General features: G+C 36.2%; 1 protein-coding gene across 2 annotated transcripts in view; it reads left to right on the top strand.

Annotated features, from left to right (window-relative positions):
- TFCP2L1 (transcription factor CP2 like 1) overlaps positions 1-21865 on the top strand; it is a 43540-nt gene that overhangs the window by 8758 nt on the left and 12917 nt on the right. The window contains exons 2-7 of one of the 2 annotated variants that reach the window (XM_034422384.3): positions 2818-2969; positions 14260-14336; positions 16240-16345; positions 16877-16983; positions 19220-19372; positions 21351-21461. In XM_034422384.3, coding sequence (XP_034278275.1) covers positions 2818-2969; positions 14260-14336; positions 16240-16345; positions 16877-16983; positions 19220-19372; positions 21351-21461 — 706 coding nt within the window. The remainder of the gene's footprint in view (positions 1-2817; positions 2970-14259; positions 14337-16239; positions 16346-16876; positions 16984-19219; positions 19373-21350; positions 21462-21865) is intronic. The other variant, XM_034422393.3, reaches the window with a different exon arrangement.

Raw genomic sequence — 21865 nt, 5'->3', positions numbered from 1 at the left:
AGAAGAGTGGTCTTTAAAAGCCACATGACAGGAAATTTGGAGATTGCATTGGCAACCTTCAGTCTCAAAAGACTATGGTATCATGCTCTGGAAAGAGGTCCTGAAACAGCATCTGGTGTGACTAAAAAGGCCAATTCGAGAGTGGCAATCCCTTCCGCACTGAGGGCAGATACATTCTGTCCCCTGCCCAGCCCCCAGATTTCGCTGGTTCTGGGTCTGCCTCTTTGCCTCAGCCTGCTGAACAAGTGTGTCTTCGAATTGGAGAAGGCCATGCTGCGTCTTTAGCCTCCAAGATGAACAATCAGAGGTCAAGGTTTCCCAGTCATTAATGTCCATTCCCAAGGCCTTTAGATCCCTCTTGCAGATATCCTTATATTGCAGCTGTGGTCTCCCTCTAAGGCGCCTTCCCTGCACTAAACCTCCATACAGGAGATCTTTCGGAATCCAACCATCAGCCATTCTCATGACATGCCCAAGCTAGCGTAGATGTCGCTGTTTCATAGTGTATATATGCTAGAAATTCCAGCATGTTCCAAGACTGTGCTATTTGGAACTTTGTCATGCCAGATAATGCTAAGGATACATCAGAGACAGCACATATGAAAAGTGTTCAACTTTCTCTCCTGCCGTGAGTAAAGGGTCCAAGACTCACTACAGTACAAGACTGTGCTCATGACACAGGCTCTATAGACCTGAATCTTTGTATGTCCCATCAGCTTCTTATTGAACCATACTCTCTTTGTAAGTCTGGAGAACGTAGTGGCCGCTTTACCAATACGTTTATTCAGCTCGGTATCTAAAGAGAGAGTTTTGGAGATAGTTGAACTGAGGTACACAAAGTCATGGATGACCTGCAGTTCTTGTGCAGAGATTGTAATACAGGGAGATAAATCTACATCCTGACCCATGACTTGTGTCTTTTTTAGGCTGAGTGTTAGCCCTAAGTCTTGGCAGGCCTTGCTAAAACCTTACTTTATCTTAGAAAAGCTAAGTCTGGGCAAATATGATTTGTATTTGGGTGGCAGACACCGGGAAATATCTGTAGCTAAATATAGAGTGAAAAAAACTGCTTGGAAGAAAGCAGTGGCAACTATTTCCATTCTACTATTGAAAAAAAATACATGAATAGTCAAGGAAGTCACCAGAAGTTGAACAAGACTTTAGTTCTAACTTTTCTGGAGTACACCAGAATGTGAACAGATAATAGATTTCTCCTGCAGTTACCAAGCTATAGATCATGCATATAGGTATTATCAGGTACCATTAACTGAGTATGAGATTCATGCCTGGATCTATTAAACATGCACACATGTCTTTGTACCTAGTTTGTTTTTTTATAACGTGTGTGTGTGAGACTGAACCACTTTTGAGACTGGGAATAGTTTCTAGGAATGGTAGTTTCTGGGAGGATAGACTGAGAGAAGATGTTTCCTTGTTCTTGGTGGAGAGATTAGGTATGAGGAGGTTGCAGTGCTGAAGTATTGGAGTATATTGGAGTGTCTTGTCTTATCAAGAACAATTGCATAGATTGAAATATATTTAGGGAAATCTGTCTCCTATTTGCCAAGTTTTTTTCTTCTTCTTCTTCTTCTTCTTCTTCTTCTTCTTCTTCTTCTTCTTCTTCTTCTTCTTCTTCTTCTTCTTCTTCTTCTTCTTCTTCTTCTTCTTCTTCTCCTTCTCCTTCTCCTTCTCCTTCTCCTTCTCCTTCTCCTTCTCCTTCTCCTTCTCCTTCTCCTTCTCCTTCTTCTTCTTCTTCTTCTTCTTCTTCTTCCTCTTCTTCTTCTTCTTCTTCTTCTTCTTCTTCTTCTTCTTCTTCTTCTTCTTCATCATCATCATCATCATCATCATCATCATCATTTAAAAGAACTATTTTCTAATATGAACTGCATATCTTTATCATAAAGATAACTTTAAAGTAAAGTCTGGCTTGAATTCTTTAATTCTCTTCTTCCTCATAGAATATTTCAATGGTATTTTGTTGATGGCAAAAAAGCAATTATGTATTTCATATTTTCTTTCGTATTGTTACCTCCCCTTTTATCTATGGAGATTCTCAGTCATCCAGGTCAGGGTTGTCATAAAAGTGCTTTTTTCAAAAGGCAACTGGACTTTGTTTTTCCTTGAAGATGTTTAGCTTTTTATCCAAGAAGCTTCTTCATCTGAAGAAAAGCTGAAGAAACTTCTTGGATGAGAAGCAAAACGTCTTCAAGGAAAAACAAAGTCCAGTTGCCTTTTGAAAAAAACACCTTTGGGACCCTTTCTCCACATCAATAGTAGGAGTATGTGTACATACCTTATCTTTCTGTTTTACCCCATCCTTTTTTGAGCACTAGATTCCATATATCCAATGAAGTGGATTAGAGTCCATAAAAGCCTGTGGAATAGCAAACTTCTTAACCTTTAATATGCTCCATAGCTCCCTGTTGCTCCTGCTCCTGCTCCTAGAGACTAACATGACTCTTTCTTTAAAAAATAATTCAGTCTGCATCTATGTATGAATGTGACAGAATATATGATACTGCATTCAATAAGATTACTTGAAAAACAGTATCATCACAGCATATATTTCTAAATCCTTTTCTTTGTGTATTGAGTTTATTGTGCCAGTTTTCATCATATAAATGTGGTCATATTGAAATGGATTGAAATTGATATCATTTGTTTTTTTAACAGGTTAACTTATTAAATGAATGTGTTCCCAGAAAAAATACTCATGGAATATGGGTTCAGAGGATTCTGCCTTTAACTCCATTGTAGTTGTATAGTAAAAAAAAAAGGCAACCCATTGCTAACTAAGTTTTCATTTTATATTTTCAGTGATGTGCTTGCACTGCCATTCTTTAAACAAGAAGAGCCTCAACTTTCCCCTGAGAATGATGCAAAACTCCCTCCATTTCAATATGTGCTCTGTGCAGCGACATCTCCTGCCATAAAGCTTCATGAAGAGACTCTGACTTATCTCAACCAAGGTAGGACCAAAACAAAATTGAATTGATTCTGATTGTTTGAATTGATCTTTGGTGGTTTGAAGACTAAACATAGCAGACCCTAATTTGGTCTGAAGGTTGCTTGTGCATGTCTGGGGGACCAACATCATTTAAGGTACTGTATCTGAAATGTGCCACGGTGGAGTAGAATTATGCATATTTAGGAAGTTTATATTTTCACTGCTTCTGTGTTAGGGGCATATTTGACTTATGAAAAATATTGTGATTGCCAGTTGCAATGTTGTACTCATTTAACCTTAATTCTTCTATTAAGGTAGAAAAACAGCACTTTCCTGAATGGTGAGAGATTGTAGATTTTGCTTTGTTTCTGCTTAAGACAATACTATCTGGTTACCAAATCTAGGAATCAAGATGCAATAGAAAAATGCAAAATGTACACCATGTAGTATGGAGATTCTGATACAAAATACTGGACAGTATATACCAGTCTTTCCCAGCTAGTTCCCTCTAGATGTTTAAAATTTAGAATTCCCATCCAGCATAGCCACCATTTGTCAGCCAACATATCTGGAAGACATTTATGCTGGGTGTGTGCATTGTATGAGTTGGGGAATGTTGTGTATGATTCTGGGTTTCTTAGATAAAAAATGCAACACATCAATGAATATTGAGGTTTGAACTGATTTGTGGAAAAAGTACTGTATTTTTTGCACTATAAGATGCACTTCCCCCCCATAAGTGGGTGGAAATGTCTGTGCGTCTTATGGAGTGAATATTGCCTATCGCAGCCGCCGCCTGTTGCTGCTGCTGCTGCTCACCACCACCGTCTACCGTTGCTGCCGCCATTCGCCGCCGCCACCTATTGGCAGTTGGATCGGCCTCCCTGAATACCATTGATCAGCTGTTCCAGGTGGCGGGGATCGCTGCTGCCTATTGCTGCCGCCACCACCGCAATTCGCCAGTGATAGGCCGTGATGATGCCCGCTGCTTGAACAGCTGATCGGCGGTATTGCCGGAGGTTGATCCAACCGCCGATAGCCCCGTTTCTGGTCAGCCAGCCTGCTAATTGGTGGGGCTATGGGAGGCTGGGATCCAGCAGTCACTCAGCTGACTGGTGGTGAGCGCAACAGAGCGGAGCCCTGACGAGCCATGTGCTGGGGCTGGGAGGCAGAGGCAGATTTTTTGTTTTCTTGTTTTCCTCCCCAAAAGCTAGGTGTGTCTTATAGTCCAGAGTGTCTTATAGTGCAAAAATGACATTTTTGTACAGCCCACAGTTGTTAGGTTGAACTTGCATGCTATTGATAGCTTCTTGCATAAACTCAGTCAGTTGTGCTTTAAACTATTTTTGGAGGTTTCTCTTTTGTTAATAAATATATTATAAATAATATATATATAATAATAAAACATATTTCTCACATATTTGTGTATGTGTATCTGCATTCTATCTTTGCTAGAAGCAACACTTCACAAAAACTAAGGTTGACAAAATTTAAAATAAGATACTCCATTTTGTAGTAAGCCACGATGGTGCAATGGTTAGAATGCAGTATTGCTCGTTGACTCTACCCATTACTAGGAGTTTGAGCCTGACTGGCTCAAGGTTGACTCAATCTCCCAACCTTCCAAGGTCGGTAAAATGAGGACCCAGATTGTTGTGGACAATATGCTGACTCTGTAAACTGCTTAGAGAGTGCTGTAAAGCACTATGAAATGGCATAGTGCATATCCCATTGGCATATAAGTCTAAATGCTATTACTATTTCTAACATCAATACCAATAATTTTCTCTGTAGTAAACACAGAAATATATTTCCCCCTTCCTTCTTCTACTACAAATAGCAAAAATATTTTTTTTTAAAAAATTGCATTTATTCACATTTATTTTGCCTGAAATTACAAAATTTCCTGTAAAAAGGAACAGTTTTATTAATTAATAGAATTAAAATATTATTTTCAGTTCTCTTTTATTAATATTGATGACAATGCTTCCATAAGCTTGTTTGGGGGCAAAAAATTATTTGTAAATAAAAATATTCTGTTTTCAAGATGTTCTGTTATTGCTTTAAAAATATTGTATATTATTTATATTTGCTCTTTGGTCTTGTTAATATGAATTTGGTATAAAATCATGTCAACTGTAGAATCCAACGTCAATTGGATATTGAAATACATTCATTTTTTTATTCCTGAAAATAAATTAATTTTAGTAGTAATATCCAAACAGAACCTCAGTGATTCAAGACACCTAGAGTTTAATGCTCTACTTGGCTTTTCAAAATTAACTCTATTGGATTCAGTAGGCCTTACATCCAGTTAAGGGCTATAACCTTTCAAATAGCATTTTTATCCTAGCTCTCTCTAGCAATCTACAAATGCCAAAATCAGTTCTGCACTCTTTTTGATCTGATACTGGGGACAAGCACTCAGATTAGTTATCTACGGGTCAATTCTATAAATAGTAATTATAGAATTGACCCGTAGGTAACTAATCTGAGTGCTTGTATGGATGAAATATATTCTATTTAACAGGAATCAGTTATTTAACAACAGCAGTTGGAATGGTTTTTGGAAATATATAACTAGTATATAATATATAATCCCATTATTACTACATGTTTACAAAGCTCTTGTGTAATGAAAACTGACAGCAACATAGGCATGCACTGTAGTAACTAACAGTACCATAAGGATTTACCAACAAAAATATTAGTAGTGCTAGAATAATACTTTGGATATAAGGATAAGTAGGCATTATGAAAAATTAAAAAAATAATCTGCTATTTATTTATTTATTTATTTATTTATTTATTTATTTATTTATTTATTTATTTATTTATTAGATTTATATTGCCGCCTATTCGCCCATGGCGACTCAAGGCAGCTTACAGTATATATAAGGATAAGTAGGCATTATGAAAAATTTAAAAAAAATAATTTGCTATTTATTTATTTATTTATTTATTTATTTATTTATTTATTTATTTATTTATTTATTTATTTATATTGCCGCCTATTCGCCCATGGCGACTCAAGGTGGCTAACAGAATATAAAAAGACACATTTAAAAAACAGTAAAACTCATAAAAAGATCAAATAAATTAATGTAATAAAATCACCCCTGACCCCCACCTCCCACCCCAGCAACAGCCGATCACACGAGCCACTTAATGGGCTCCATCCCGCTCTGGGTTCCCCAGGTCAGGCCCACTGGCAGAACCAGGTCTTCAGCACCTTCTGGAACAGAATTAGGGTGGGGGCTGTTCTAATCTCTGGGGGAATGATGTTCCAGAGAGAGGGAGCCACCACGGAGAAGGCCCTTCTTCTGGGTCCCACCAGGTGTATCTCCCTCGGGGATGGAATCCGCAGCATTCCCTGCCTTCCCACTCTAATGGGTCAGATAGATGTTACCTACAAGAGACGGTCCCTCAGATAACCTGGTCCCAAGACATGAAGGGATTTAAAGGTGACAACCAAAACCTTGAATTGTTTTACTGGATTAAGGCCAATGCAATCCTTCGTTTTGTTTCCTCATTTCCCCCCAATATTACTGGAAATTAACCCCAGAAGAAAAAGTCCACCTTATAACTCCCAGTCCTGTAGAACTATTATATAAAGTATTATCTTTTTTTAACACTTTTTTAAAGACATAAAAGCTAAAGAATCATACTGGATGCATTTGGTAGTAGTAAAATCGCGTTTATTATTTATTATTTTCATTTTCCCTAAACTTAGTGCTGACCAGATGTCACTGCCTATTTTAAAACTTAACATAAAAATGGAGAAGAAATTATCCATTCTCTCTCCGTAGCATTAATACTGGTAACTTTGTACCTATCCATACCAGCATCTATTTTCAGTTATATTTAGCCAGAGATTAATATGCCATTATCATTTTATTTACCATATCTTAGACTTTTTTTTTTTTGTCTCTGAAATATTCTTTCTGAATTCAAGGAAAGGAGAAAGTGGGAAGTTTGAACTCTGAGTCCCAAAGGTGCTTTTTCCAAAAGCCAAATGGATTTTCTTGGGTTTTTTTCTTTGAAAACATTTTGCTTCTCATCAGGTCAGAACGGAAGAAGCTTCCTGGATGAGAAGCGAAACATTTTCAAAGAAAAAAAAAACCCAAGAAAGCCCAATTGCCTTTTGGGAAAAGTACCTTTGGGATAACCATGACCTGGGTGATTGAGAATCTCCATAGACCTTTGAACTCTGAGTGCCAGAAGGGTAAAAATTAATCCCAATAAAGGGAATAGGGCAGCCATAATAAGAAGAGGCATAGCCTGGCCCTCTTCTATCACTCAGGATTGAAGCCACTTTCTTCTCCTACCAGAAAGAACCCACATCTCCAATTGTTGTTGGCTTGCAGGGCAGGAATCCTTTGGAAAACTGGATCCTTTACCTCCCATGAAAATCATCATGGCAAATAAAAAGCCAAATTAATATTATATAGATCACTGGCAAAACTACTGCTGCTGCAGTTCTTGGTTTTTTTCCCTTTCTCCACCTTCCCTTTCTGTAACATGCCAATTTAATTGAGCCTCTGGACAGCAATTTGTCTTTGTAGCATCTATACAGTTCCAAGAAAATTATAGGCTTCATAATAACTTTGTATTGTTGAATGTACTGTCTGTATGAACTCCTGCATTGTGATCACAAGTAGGCAGATGTTACAATCACAAATCATCCTTACAGAAGGAAGGCTTTGCTATATTGTACTAGATATGTCAACCAACACATGTGCTCTTTAAAGCTGAAGACCTTTTCATTCAGTTCAAAGGATCATTTGTTCTCGGAACTCTCAAACAGTTATTTCTTTGACATGGTTAATTCATAGAGCATAATTTAGACATTTTCCAAAAGAAACAGACTGTCTTGAAGTGGGCTTTTCAAAGAAATTGCAGGAAAATTATTATCATTAAATAATATAACATTTCATACAAAGTTAGGGGAGCTCCTTAAATAAAAAGAGAGTTCTACAAGGAAAAAGTTTCTTAATACATTTAAGCTTTTCCCAATGTTTATGCAAAAAAATGGAGGCTATCGTTACAACCAAGTATCTTCTGACTGTAAAGTAATCAATCTATTTCTAAAAAGTAAAAAGGTTTATACAATCTGTAACTATTGCTTCCATTTTACACTGAATACCAAGGATGAAACATCAGTGAGATTTTCAGAAAAAGTAAACAGTTTTTAATTTTCCTTTAATGGTATTCTTACTATGTGTTACTCAGAGAAGTTTGGTGAAAAAGAACCTTAAAAAATTGGGTGTTCTTAGTTTGTTAGTCAGCTGGGTATCAGTAACACAATATATTTTGACTGCAGTTGAACAAGATTTCCATTGGATTATGTTTCATGCTGGAGTGTGTTTTGTTCTTTGACATGGGTGGAATGTAGGGACTGAACTTTCATGATCTGAGAAATATGTATTTTTCTTAGTGTTATATCAGAATCCAGGTGATTATTAACTTGGCCTTATTAAATAGATATGCCTTAGGTATGTCAACTCAGTTTCCTGGAACTGGTTTTTCTTCACTTTGCTTCTGTAAAGATGAACAGTTCTGCTGATTCCAGATATTTGTAGATTTTTGGAAAATTTCTCTTCTATAGGCTATATAAGGAGAACCAGTGTGAACCAAATGAAAGATTTCCCTCCCCCCCAAAAAAAACACAACAACCCCACACACAACTCAAATTTTGAGAAGGAAAAATGAAATTCATATTTTTTAAAAAGGTATGGGAAATATATATATAAAAAAAGATGTGTTAAAAGGGGGCTTTTAAAATTTTTTATATAGATTCATGCAAACATAAAATGACTTAACTTAGATGTGTTCAAGTACAAAAAGCTTAAGTGTTTTTTTCTGTTTGTTATGAATATAGTCTTTACTGACACTACTTAAGAATGTATAGTAAGTAAAATGAACCATAATTTAATTAAAATTATGTGTAAAATAAAACTATAGATTAACACCTGCCAGGAATAACTGGGATCTAAGAATTTTGGATTTGAAGACCATGATGACATATGTCACATGATCTGCAGAATCAGATCACAAATTTGTAGATGACACTAAACTGGTGGGAAAAGCCAATACTCCAGAATATAGGTTCAAGATACAAAATGATCTCAACAGATTTATTGGGTATGTCTAGTTTAATGAAACGGACTAAGGGTGACATTATAGCAGTGTTCCAATATCTAAGGGGCTACCACAGAGAAGAGGGATCTGTGTAGCAACCTATTCTCCAGAGCACCTGAAGGCAGGAGAAAAAGAAGATTAGAAGAAACTAATCAAGGTGAGAATTAACCTGGAAATAAGGAGAAATTTCCAGAGAGTTAGAACAATTAATCAGTGGAATGGCTTTCCTTCAGAAGTTCTGGGTTTTCCATCACTGGAGGTTTTCAAAAAGAGATTGGAGAACCATTTGCCTGAAATGGTAGAAGATCTCCTGCTTGAGAAGAAGGTTGGACTAGAAGACCTCTAAGGTCTTTTCCAATTCCATTATTCTGTTATTTTGCTTGTGCTATCATTACACAACCTGCTGATAGAAATTCTGATTGAAGAACATAAGCTGCAACTGAAGCATAATATGCCAGTGCAGAATGTGAGATTATGCTAAAACAGTACAGATTGCTTCCAAAATTTTCAGCCAGTCTGAAGACTGGTCAAGGGAAATGACATCCAACAGACCTGTAGACCACCAGGATGGGAAATTGTTCTGTTCATGGAAGTATTCAGAGTTTCAACTGGAAAAGAAGTGGGACGATTAACCAATTGTTAACTTTCAATCATCACATCAAATATTCTGGTTAGTTTCCTATTATGAAATAACCAAAGATTTACACAAATTGTTATCAAAGTTAACCAATCAGGCCCTTTAAGCGACAATGCATTTGTGATATAAGAATTTAAAAATACTCCCTGGCTTGAAGGCTTTAGCCCTGTTCATCTGTTACAAATTTGAAATTAGCCCCATCCCCTCACTAACATTTCTCCACTGCAATTTCTGCTTTCAGACATTTTGAAGGCGAGGAGATTCTTCAAGTATAGTTGCATTATAAGACTTATACTAAAGTATACTAAAGTATAAGTCAACATGCACACATTTCTACATCGGTTGGCTTTTGTCTTGTAGGCATGCAAGACATACAAACCACTCCAGGAGAAAGATGCCACTGGAGCAATAGAAATAGAAATAGAATAACAGAGTTGGAAGGAACCTTGGAGGTCTTCTAGTCCAACCCCCTGCCCAGGCAGGAAACCCTACACCACTTCAGACAAATGGTTATCCAACATCTTCTTAAAAATCTTGGCATATGTATGCTAATTGTCAAGAGCAGTCCCACAGAATGAGCACTCCTAATTCCATAAGACATAAACAGTGTTGTTGTAGAATACAAGAAAGCATAAATGAAATCTGACACCCACTGATAATTTATTGACTATTGAAGCCATACCATACCATTTGGTTTACACTTTGCATTAAGATTTGATGCAATTTGTTTAGCTGATCGGGTCATCCTTATTTTAAACCATAATTGGTTACTTGCTCGTTGATTGCAACTGTGGCCCAATATGATGTTGATATAAATATACAGGGCTTGTGGTTTTTCTAGCATTTTAGGGCCTGTCTAAGCCTCCAAATAGTCTACTTACTGTAAGGTCAAAGTGGTTAAAAAAAGTCAACAAACAAATCATGAATGGAAAAAACATGTCTTTTTCTTTTTTTGCCTTGTTTCTGATTGGTTCAGCATATTATAAATCAGACAAATCTATGTCTCAGTGCTTTTATTTCTAATTCATATTATTTTAAAGGAGTTATTATTATTTTTATTATTATATTATTTTTTGGGGGAGGGAATTTTATCCTGAAGGGGCAAAAAATAATAAATATCCTTTTCTGTCTTTCTACATCTCATTAGCAAAACAGACATTATCTTTCCTCTGAGCCTTGGAAATCAGAATAAGGGAAGATAGGATGCTCATTCATTAAGCCATTTTTTCCCCAAGTTTATGAGGGAATTTAAAATTCTGTCATACTTGGCTGTGAATTTGCCAAACTAGAAAGAAAAAATCCCGTGGTTTTTTGCTGTTGTTGTTGTTGCTTTCAGTATATATCACCTTCAAACGGTTTATTTTTATTTGATAGGCAGCTCTTTTGCTCTAAGTGCCCAAATGTACTGCTGTTTTATTTATGAGGTTTTTAATTGCAGGCAAAAATGGTGTAACTTGATGCAGAGAGCTCATAAAAATTCTTTTAAAGACAGGTGGAATTTCTGCATATAACACAATTCAGGAACATTGTGAACCTAGCCGATTTTACTACTTCTTTTTATTATTGTGGAACCACACCAAATATATATGTATTATTGTCTGCTTAGTAGAACCCTATAAACAAACCTCTTTGGCTATGGTTTGTCTTGAACTGCTGTCAGGCCTTTCTCAGCTGACAAGTTAAAATATTGCAAGAATATATTTTCCAGGGCACAAAGGCACAGATAAAGCCGATTTATTGTGGCAAGCCTTTGACCCATTACAAAAGACATCTAGTGATTGCAGTGTAAGTTCTATTTATACTACAGTCAATATTCAGTTCCTTGTGCCTTTTTCCCAGCCATTCTACATAAAGCAATTCCCTTGTGAACTGGTGATACAATATCCATTTGTACTTTGTTTTGGAAATGGCCTAATAGCAGGCGGTTTTACTTTTGATTGGCTCAGCTTGTGGGAAACCACAGTAAGAAAAGATGGACTATAAACACAGGTAGTCTTTGTTTAGTGACTGCCTCATTTAACGATGATTTATTTATTTATTTTGTTTGTTTGTTTAAAACATTTTTATAGCCGTCCGTCTTCTACCAAAATCTGGGCGGCTCCCAATCAAGAATTAAGGCAACATAAAAAAAACTATAGGTAGTCCTCGATTTACAACAGTTCGTTTAATGATTGTTCAAAGTTACAACTGCACTGAAAAAAGTCACTCATGACCATTTTTCACACTTACAACCATTGCAGCATCCCTAGGGTCACACTATCAAAATTCAGACACTTGGCAAGTGACTCATATTTATGACGGTTGCAGTGGCCTGGGGAGTCAGGTGATCACTTTTTGTGAAGCAAAATCAACAGAGAAGCCAGATTTACTTAACAACCGTGTTCCTAATGTCACAACTTCAGTGATTCATTTAACAACTATGGCAAGAAAGGTCATAAAATGGGGCAAAATTCACTTAATGAATGTCTCACTTAGCTATGTAAATTTGGGGCTCAATTGTGGTCATATGTTGAGGACTACCTGTATTAAAGCCACACTAAAACCATAAACATTAGAAACAACGATAACAAAAAAGAAGTGGTGCCAAGTCAAACTTCCAACATGCAGTCAGCTCATCCTATCCCAGCTCTATGGGATCAAGCTAAGTCTTCAGTGACCATGGCTAAAGCGTTCTGGAGGGAATCTCTTGTTATTCATGATAATCTTAATAAAGTGTATGGAGTTATTCTAAACACAACTTTATGTGGAAGAGCTGTGGTTTAATTTCTTTTTCTTTTCTTTTGCTCTATATTTGTTTCCTTTATTTCCAGAAGAGCTATAGTATATATTTTTTTCTTTTTTCAGAGAGTTTTGTGTTATTCTTGAACACAATTCAGCCATAGCTAATTCCATAATTCTCAGGGTCCATATCACTAGAAGATTGGTGTAAAGCACTTAAAGTATTTGGGTAACAAAAAGAAAACCACTATTATTTCTGGACAAAATTCCAGAAATGTAACATTTTTTCTTTTCTCTGCATAAGGAAAAGATTTTTTTTTTTTTTAAAAAAAAGATCAACTTCACTGGTCAAACCAGAAGTCATGCTGATTATCATTTTAGATTGTTATACACTGAACTGCATTCTTGTACAAAGAGGGGAAGTGATTAGAAGAAGAACTTGAAAAGCCAGTTTCTCTGTGTCTGCTTCTTGTTTTATTGTATTTATAATTTTGTTCTTGTTCCCAACATTTGGTTACCAAACAAACAGTATTATATCCAAAATAAATACGTTTATATTTCTAATTAGGCTTATGTACATGGAAATACATGCCAAATTCTTACCTTGATAATAGAAGAGCAGATTTAATTCCTGGGAGGTCTTGCATTGCACCGAACTCTTATAGTTAATTGTATAGTTTTTGAAAGACGATTAGCCAGGTTCAACTATGTTTCTAATAGCAACATGTGACAAGCTTAATAACAAAACAAATGTTCAAAGCTATTTCTAAAATAAATGAAAAGTCATTGCATTTACTAAAAACACACCTGCTCATTTCATGCTAAGGGTTTTTCTGATACACAGTTATATTATTAGGAGCCTTTTAAAGATTTGATTTTGTCCTTAGGTGGTTATCCATGTGCTCCTCAGAAAGCTAGTAAATAGCCCAAAAAGAGAAGAAACAGACCAGTGATGGGTTGCTACCGGTTCGTCCCAGATCAGGCAAACCGGTAGCAGTGGTGGTGGGATGCTCCGCCCAACTGCCCGGATGCTTCTGCACATGTGCAGAAGTGTTGCGCGTAGCGAAGGGTTTTGAAACCCGCCCCTGAAACAGACCATCATTATACCTGCTCTTTAATTAACATAATGGTATGAAGACCAGTTTTAGGTCATTGCTTGAATTCTCTGGAGTGCTTAGTATTTATCATTCATCTATGTGCAGTTAGCTTTTGGAAAACAGCAAAAGTACAAATTTATGCCTGATTATTCAAAAGTGCCCAGTGGGGCTTATTCTCTTATTTTAGGATTAGACTCAGGGGCTATAGCAGTAACATCTCCTGATAGTTCCTGAAATAAAGATCCATTAGTCAAATTCTATGGATTTAAATGGTAGAATATCTCACTCTAATGGTACAACACAATAAAAAACACATATTGCTGAAACGATTATAGAAAATATTCAAGAATACTTGTGTGTTCTTGGAACTGCAGCTGGTTTGAAAAATGTAGCTGTATAAGAAGACTTCTTCCAGATGATTACATGACAAATAGACCATGTAATATGCTTCAAGTTGTCTTGGAAGGAATTAGAAGGTTCTAAATTCTTGGAATATCCACATCATTGATATAACCAAAAAAATAAATAAAAAAAATTACAATATTTAAATTAAGCAAAAGTTGCAATAATGTCTGACCTTTTATTAGGAGAAAATTGTCAAAAACAACAACAGCCCCAAAGCATCTCTCTCAAACATGATTGATGCCGTTGCAACTGTCTCTTGCTATTCTTGCTGCAACATGCTTAAACAACTTGGAAATGTTTCCTTGAACTCCTAGGTCAGTCATATGAAATCCGTCTACTTGAGAATAGGAAATTGGGAGAGTTTCAAGATTTAAACACAAAATATATAAAGGTAAGGATATTTTCTTCCTGCTGCCACACATAAGAGCTACTGGATATAGATTATGCTGCTGGAAAATACTTTAAGGGTATATGAGCTATAGTGGTTGCTCTGTTTCCTGATTTACTTAGAAATAATGGGAATTCCAGGGTTTTGGGTACATTAAAGATTTTCTAAATTCCCTGACAACCATGAACAATTTCTTTATAAATTATTTGTACTTAATCTTTGCCATTCTGTCAGATACGCTTTGCATGTTGGAATGTTCCACAGTCAATTCTAGATGCAGTTTTTGTAGATTGTACATTGTCTGCCAAGTGTAGAACCTGAATAAATCCAGGATTCTTTCATATTTTACATTATTATTCATGATGTATAAATCTTTTTTTAAGGAAACTTGAATACCCATGGTCCTTTTTCAGGAATCCCCAAAGTTTGAGGAATCTCAAAGAATAAATACTGTTTGAGAATTACTGATCTACACCTTTGGTCTTCTGGTCACAAAGTTAGACATATTTTGGACTGAAATAGCATTTACATTTCTTGACTGCATCCTTATTTGCAACAGTGCAACATCTATTAAAGATCAAATCAAGGAGTACTAATTTTTTTATTCCAGGTATATACAAACCGCAACTAGGTAAGACCTGCCTTTGTACTTTTTGACAACATCCAGCGTTTGCCACATTTGTCCCACTGTATGATAACATAAATTTGTTGACTACTTGGTCAGCACAACAGACTTGTAAATTTATGACTTGAGAATTTATTACTATAAGTTGGAGTTTTACTATCACTTAAGAATTCAGTGTTTGTTTATATATTGTGTTTTGGAATCAAAAATCAAAATAATATCATGTAATAAAATGACTACATATTTCTATTCTGTCTAAAGAAAGATACATAAACTTCATGAATTGCACTGGAATTTTAACAGGCCACTTTACAATCAGAGGCACAACCTACAAAATGCCATTGGATCCTCAGTGCATCTAGTTCAGGGGTGTCAAACTTGATTTCATTGACTATAAATTATCAGGGGTGTGTTTGACCTTGGGGGCCAGGGTGGGCGTGGCCAGGGTGGGCGTGGTCAGCTTGATGTCACTTGTGTCGGGGGCGCCTGTGGTGGCTAGAGTGCTTTGCCAGCAAAAACGGGCTCCCGAGTTCTGTTTTCAGCTGTGACGGCATCCTGCAACCCTCTACCAGTGAAAATGGAGCTTGGCAGAGGCACCGCTGGCCGGTCTGTCACTGTTTCCAGGGCGGCCCCGCGAGCCTTGAGTTTGACACCCGTGATCTAGTTCAAAACGCAAGCCTATAGTTCATTATATGGAAATCAGTATCTAAAATACAGATTGTTTTGGATCTCTATCGGACTCTTCATTTGGATATAAAACTTCTAAGATCTTCTCCCTTAATAAATGGTCTGATTAAATAAAGGCAAATGATTAATATCCTATATTATAAAAGCTACTCACTTTTATCTTTTGACAGTTCCTGGAGATTTCAGAGTATTAATCTCCATTCAATTACTCAATCTTTCTCCAAATATTTCACTTTCTTGATGTTTAGTTCTTTCAAGGATTTGTTAAAAACAAGTAGTGACAGTAAGATATGATTTACAAAGTGGGATGTATCTTGCTATTTGCAATGGATATCACATGACACGATACCATAGCACTGAACAATACTGTTTTCCAGATTGCAGATTGTTGTCAGTGTATTCTGAATATAAATTTTATTTTATTTTAATTAAAATATTCTTCTTTATGGTGATGGGTGATTTCTGCACATCCACTTAAATAAAATATACATTGCAAGTCTTCTATCAGCTTTGTCCTGGAAGTGGAAAGTATAATTTCTTTAAAATACTTGCATCTAGCTTCTTTTATTATTTCATCCACTTTTCTCCCCACAGAGCATTATTCGGGTAGTTTTTCATGATCGGCGTTTGCAGTATACTGAGCACCAACAGCTAGAAGGCTGGAGATGGAGTCGGCCTGGAGACCGCATCCTTGACATAGGTGAGAACTTTTCATTATGATATCCATTGCTTCTTTCTTGAATGTACAGTATGACTTGCCTGTCATACACTTTTTCCTTTATATCTGTTGTAATATTTATGAATTGGAAAATACTTGGTTTCTTGAAATAACCAACAAGGTTTTGCTTTTGTTAGATTTCATTCCAATATCAATGAAATGTATTTTTTTTTTTTGCATTAATGTATTTATTTCTCACCTTTTAGGTAAAAGCTGTTAGAAAAGTGGCTTTTATATAACCACATCCATTTTTGCTGATAGTACTATAGACAAACTCTTTAACTGTGCTATGAAAGCCAGAAGAGGTCTAAATAGGGTAGGATAACTTTAGTTTCCCAGGATTGTGAAATACAACTCCAGGATCCGTTTCAGATGGAAAGGCTCAGACCAGGTTTCTTACTCTGCAGCTAGTTGTGTCAGGCTGGTCTTTCAAATACATCTGGTGTTTATATTGTAATGTTTCTGCTCTTCAATTTTTAATTTTTTTAATATTTTAGGGGTTTTCTTCTACAGATATCCCACTGTCAGTTGGTATCTTAGATCCCAGAGCAAGTCCCACCCAGCTGAATACAGTTGAATTTCTGTGGGATCCATCTAAGAGAGCATCTGCATTTGTTCAGGTAAGGAAAGAAAATACCCCTAAGTGGAATATGTTTTATCTCAAGCCATTAGAGGGCATCATTCTTTCATGTTCTTTGGGATACATTTGATTGAGACTAAATGGGATTGAGAATCTGAGAATTTTATTTCAACTTCCCTTTAACTTTAAATGGTATTCCTTTCTGTATTGCCCAGAAATCAGACCAAAGCAAAAGAAACAATTCCATATAATTTAAATGAAGTTGGAATCTTTATGTTGATGATAAATTGTGAGAAGACAGTAAAAATAGGATTATACAGTGCATTTAACAGTGACATTCAACCTCTAGGGTCTTGTATGCACATTTTGGAATTTGAAGAATGGCTGCTATAAAAATGAGATTGTTCATAAAATAACACTTCTAAGGACATGTATGTTTACTAAATGGGCAGGACAGAACACCCTTAACTTATGTTTGAAACTCAATTCTTTTCAAATCTGCTTCTTTTCTTTACAGAAAGTGTATTTTTTTAAAATTAGGGCTCCAAATTGCTGAGCATGAATCCCGTTTTGGGACTATAAATTATATTTATCAGCTGAGCATCCAGAGGGTGGCACCTTGGACTTGGTTGACCCTGCCAGGATAGAAGAAGTGATGATGCTGCCAAGATGGGAGAATGGATGGGCTACCTGCAGCTCAGGCACTTCTCCAGTCTGCATAATAGAGGGGCATGATGATGAGAGAGTTGCAGGCTGGCTGAGGGCTAGACATGACTGCTCATTACCCTCTTGACAGCAGATATGCTGCCAAAGTACACAGAGTCCCCTTCTTGCCTTACTTCACCATTTCCATCAGATTTATCCACTTGCACTGAAGGGAAATTGCTTGATATACAAAGATGTGAGAGCAGGTACAGGTAGTCCTCAACTTATTACCACAATTGAGCCCAAAATTTATGTTGCTAGGTAACACCATTGTTAAGTGGGTTTTGCCCCATTTTATGACCTTTCTTGCCATAGTCATTAAGTGAATCACTGCATCTGTTAAGTTAGTAACAATGTTGTTAAGTGGATCTGGCTTCCCCATTAACTTTGCTTGTCAGAAGGTTGCAGAAGGTGATCACATGACCCCGGGACACTGCAACCGTCATAAATACATGCCAGTTGCCAAATGTCTGAATTTTGATCCCATGACCATGAGGATATTGCAATGCTTGTAAGTGTGAAAAATAGTCATAAGTCACTTATTTCAGTGCCGCTGTAACTTTGAACTGTCACTACATGAACTGTTGTAAGTTGAGGACTACCTGTTCTGTCTTCCTAACATCAGGATCATGTGCTACATATATGTCATAATTAAGTCAACTGAATTTTGTTTTCACTTTTAATGTTTTGTAAAGCAAGAAATGAACAAAATTATAAGAGAACAGCCTGGAACAATATATCTCACCATTCAATCATAGTTTATATAAAAGTATAATACTAACTTTATAAAAAAAATCAGTTCAACTAATGGAAGATACAAATAGGCAATATTATGCACTTTATATTCCAATTATTGAAGATTACATAATTTTCATTTTTCTCCAAGGAGAGGAGTAAAAACTTAAAAAAAAAAAACATTGAGGGTTAAAGATTTCTCTGAATATTTATACTTTTTCAGTATTAAAAGAGGCCTTACCATCTGAGCATAACAATATTGAAGTATGGTCCAAACTATCAGTGAAGTTTTAGTCATTAATTCTTTGGGCATTATCCGGCCACTAGACAGATAATGATAGGACAAATTCCATTATTTAATGTTTGGTAGAAGGAAATAGCTGCTTTAGGGAAGAGTTGATGAAAAGGAGAATGTAATTTGGGTAGTAGCAATAGCACCTATATACTGCCCCACAGAGCTCTCCAGCACTCTCTGGGTAGTTTACAATATCAAAGCATTATTTGCATATTGCTCCCCTCTGGGTCCTCATTTTACCGACTTCACAAGGATGTAAGGCTGAATCAACTTTGAGCCCCATCAGGATCGAACTCCAGGCTGTTGGCAGAGTTTGCCTGCAATACTGCATTCTAACCATTGTGCCCTGAGGATTCAGTGGGTACCTCAATTTGGATAATACTGATTCCTTTCCCATAGCTAAGCAGTAGGTTACATTATTAGTTCAGCTTCTCCACATAAGACTTGTCAAATACTTCTATTAAAAAAACAACAGCCCGAAACCCAAATCTCAGACAGCGTGATTTGGGACTTGAGCACTAAGCACATCTCTTTTGGTTAGGTGCACTGTATTAGTACGGAATTTACTCCAAGGAAACATGGAGGGGAGAAAGGGGTACCATTCCGAATACAAATGGATACGTTTAAACAGAATGAAAACGGGGAGTATACAGAACACTTGCATTCTGCAAGCTGCCAGATCAAAGTATTTAAGGTATGTGGCTAATTTCTTCTATTAATTTTGTGCCATAAGGAGATGCTACAAATGACATTTCTTCCTCCCCCTTTACTTCATTATTCTTGAAAAGAGGATGGTTGGACAGATATGAGGGGATCTGTAGGCTCTCAGAAAAGAAGGGTGTATGGAGTTTAAATTAGCACAATTGGGGGTGGGGAAAGATTGTTCTGTGAAAATTACAGATAATCACATATTAAATGTATTTGATTTAATATCAAATCCAATGTATTGGATTTTTGGATAATTTTTGACATCTCTTTACTTCCTCTTGGTGATCATTCCCTGCTTTTTGTCAGTTATTCAATTTCCTCTATATGGCCCCTTCACTTCTTAGTTCATTTGAAAAGCTCCCTGTGCATCCAGAACTGATTCCTAATCTCTTTTCATTTTTTTCTCATTAGAATGGGATACAATTGTACTTACAATATCTTATTCCCAACCTGCACTTCATTTGATGTAAGGATCTCTCTATTCATGGGTTCCTATCTAGTACTTCTCAAATTCTGGGAAAATTTGTTCTCCTGAAGGGTGAATGAATGACTGCTTCATTTTCTATTTTTATATAACTTGAGCATGGCCACTTTCTCATTGCTTTTACTTTTTTGGTAACCACTCTCAAATGTTTAAGATCAGATCTAGGAAAGCCCGTCTCTTATTTTTCTTGTCTGGAAAATGGAAGTCAGCAGCCCAACTCTGAAGATCTTGCAGTGTTGACTTTGTTTGTTTCCAACTGTGTTCCAGATGGTTGAATTCTTCTATTATTACCATGTTTCTTATCTCTGCAAGTTCTTTAAAATATTTAAGAATGATTATCCATTTCTGTCCGGCTTGGTAATCTATAGCACAACATCATTTTCATGATTTTCCCTTCCTTGTATTCTTACAAAGTGCTTCCAAATAGACTCACACACTAAAATTCCAGTCTATCAACACATGTGTGCAGTTCCCATGTATGGAGCTACTCTTCCTCCCCTTTTGTCTGGCATATTACTTTTGAGTAAGTTATATCATTCAGTCCCTATAGTTCATTCATGAGTTTCATCCTACCAGATTTTGTAATGTTGACTATATCATATTTGCATTTAAACTCCTAGTTCTTTCTGTTTGTTCCCTATAATTTGTGCATTTATATAAAGATTCTTGACTCATGTGACTTGGCCTATTTCTTCCTGCATATATGCATTCATTATTGTGTGATTCCATGTCCTGAATCCCACTTCAGATCAATTCCCAGAATAACACATGCTAAAATCTAGTAAATAAATAAAAATTAGAAACAAAATTGAATTCTAACTATTACTGAACAAATTGGAATATTAGCCAATGATGATCAACATAATAGATTATATCCATCTGAATGAAGCCGGGCATTGTACATATTTATGTATTTTTAACGTTTGGAATGGACAGTGTGATATAGATACTTTATTGGGATATTGTTTTATATGCAATAAAGTTAAAATGATAAAAGGCAGTTCTCCAATAAAAATCCTCTCTGCCATGAAATTCACTTGATTAATAATTACTTTAATAATTCCAGTATCTGTGAGCTTTCTAAGTTTGTTGAGTAGCTAAACTCCAAGGTTTGCAGAAGAAAAGCAGGAATTGTCCTGCTCACCATGGTTGTATCCACTGATACCATTGCTAATGAAAAGTATCCTTCAGAAAGAGTGAAGAAACTTCAGCACCCTCTACATATTGTTGAACTACTGGCATTTCTCACCAGAGCCATATTTTGGGCAAGCTTTAGAGTTCAACAACACCTGGAACAGATTGCCCATTCCAGTTTTACAAAAATAATTTTCTATCCTATATCCCATGGCACATATACACAAGGGAAGAATGTCCATTAAATCATGCCTCAATGTCACATTTAATATCAATAAAAACTTTTGCACTTTCTGTTTAACAATCCTTTGCTTAAGACAAACTAAATGTATATGTGCTTTTATAGCCTAAAGGAGCAGATAGGAAACAGAAAACAGACAGAGAAAAAATGGAGAAGAAAACCACTCAAGAAAGGGAGAAATATCAGCCTTCCTATGATACAACCATTCTCACTGAGGTACCACTGTCCTAGAGTCGCAGTGTTATATGGTTATTACTTGCAAAAGACTGCATATTTTTTATGTATAGAAGGCAATATTGTGGAGTGTTCAATTTTGAAGCAAAATGGGTAAAGTCTAAAACAGGACACTGTTGCATTTTTAGATTTGATGGTGCTCAGTATGACCTGCTTGGCCTTTATTTAAAACTAATATAGCCTAAAATTGATGCTTCCTAAAGTTCCAAAGAGCTGAAAATAATGTTCTGCTGGATTCTGAAATTCAGGTTATCCACAATAACTTTCTAAGCCAATTGGAACCAGTTACTTAAAGTGTCCCCACTTGGATACTAAGGTAATTTTCTAAAATCTACAGGCTTGGCCCTATCTTTAGATGCAGTGAAGAAGCCACTTTTGGCAATGAA

The sequence above is a fragment of the Pantherophis guttatus genome, chromosome 1 (genome assembly GCF_059756535.1).
Source record: "Pantherophis guttatus breed Tessera chromosome 1, ASM5975653v1, whole genome shotgun sequence".
NCBI classification, from domain to species: Eukaryota; Metazoa; Chordata; class Lepidosauria; order Squamata; family Colubridae; genus Pantherophis; species Pantherophis guttatus.
The sequence above is the reverse complement of the archived record's forward strand: the minus strand, read 5'-3'. Positions and strand labels throughout refer to the sequence as shown.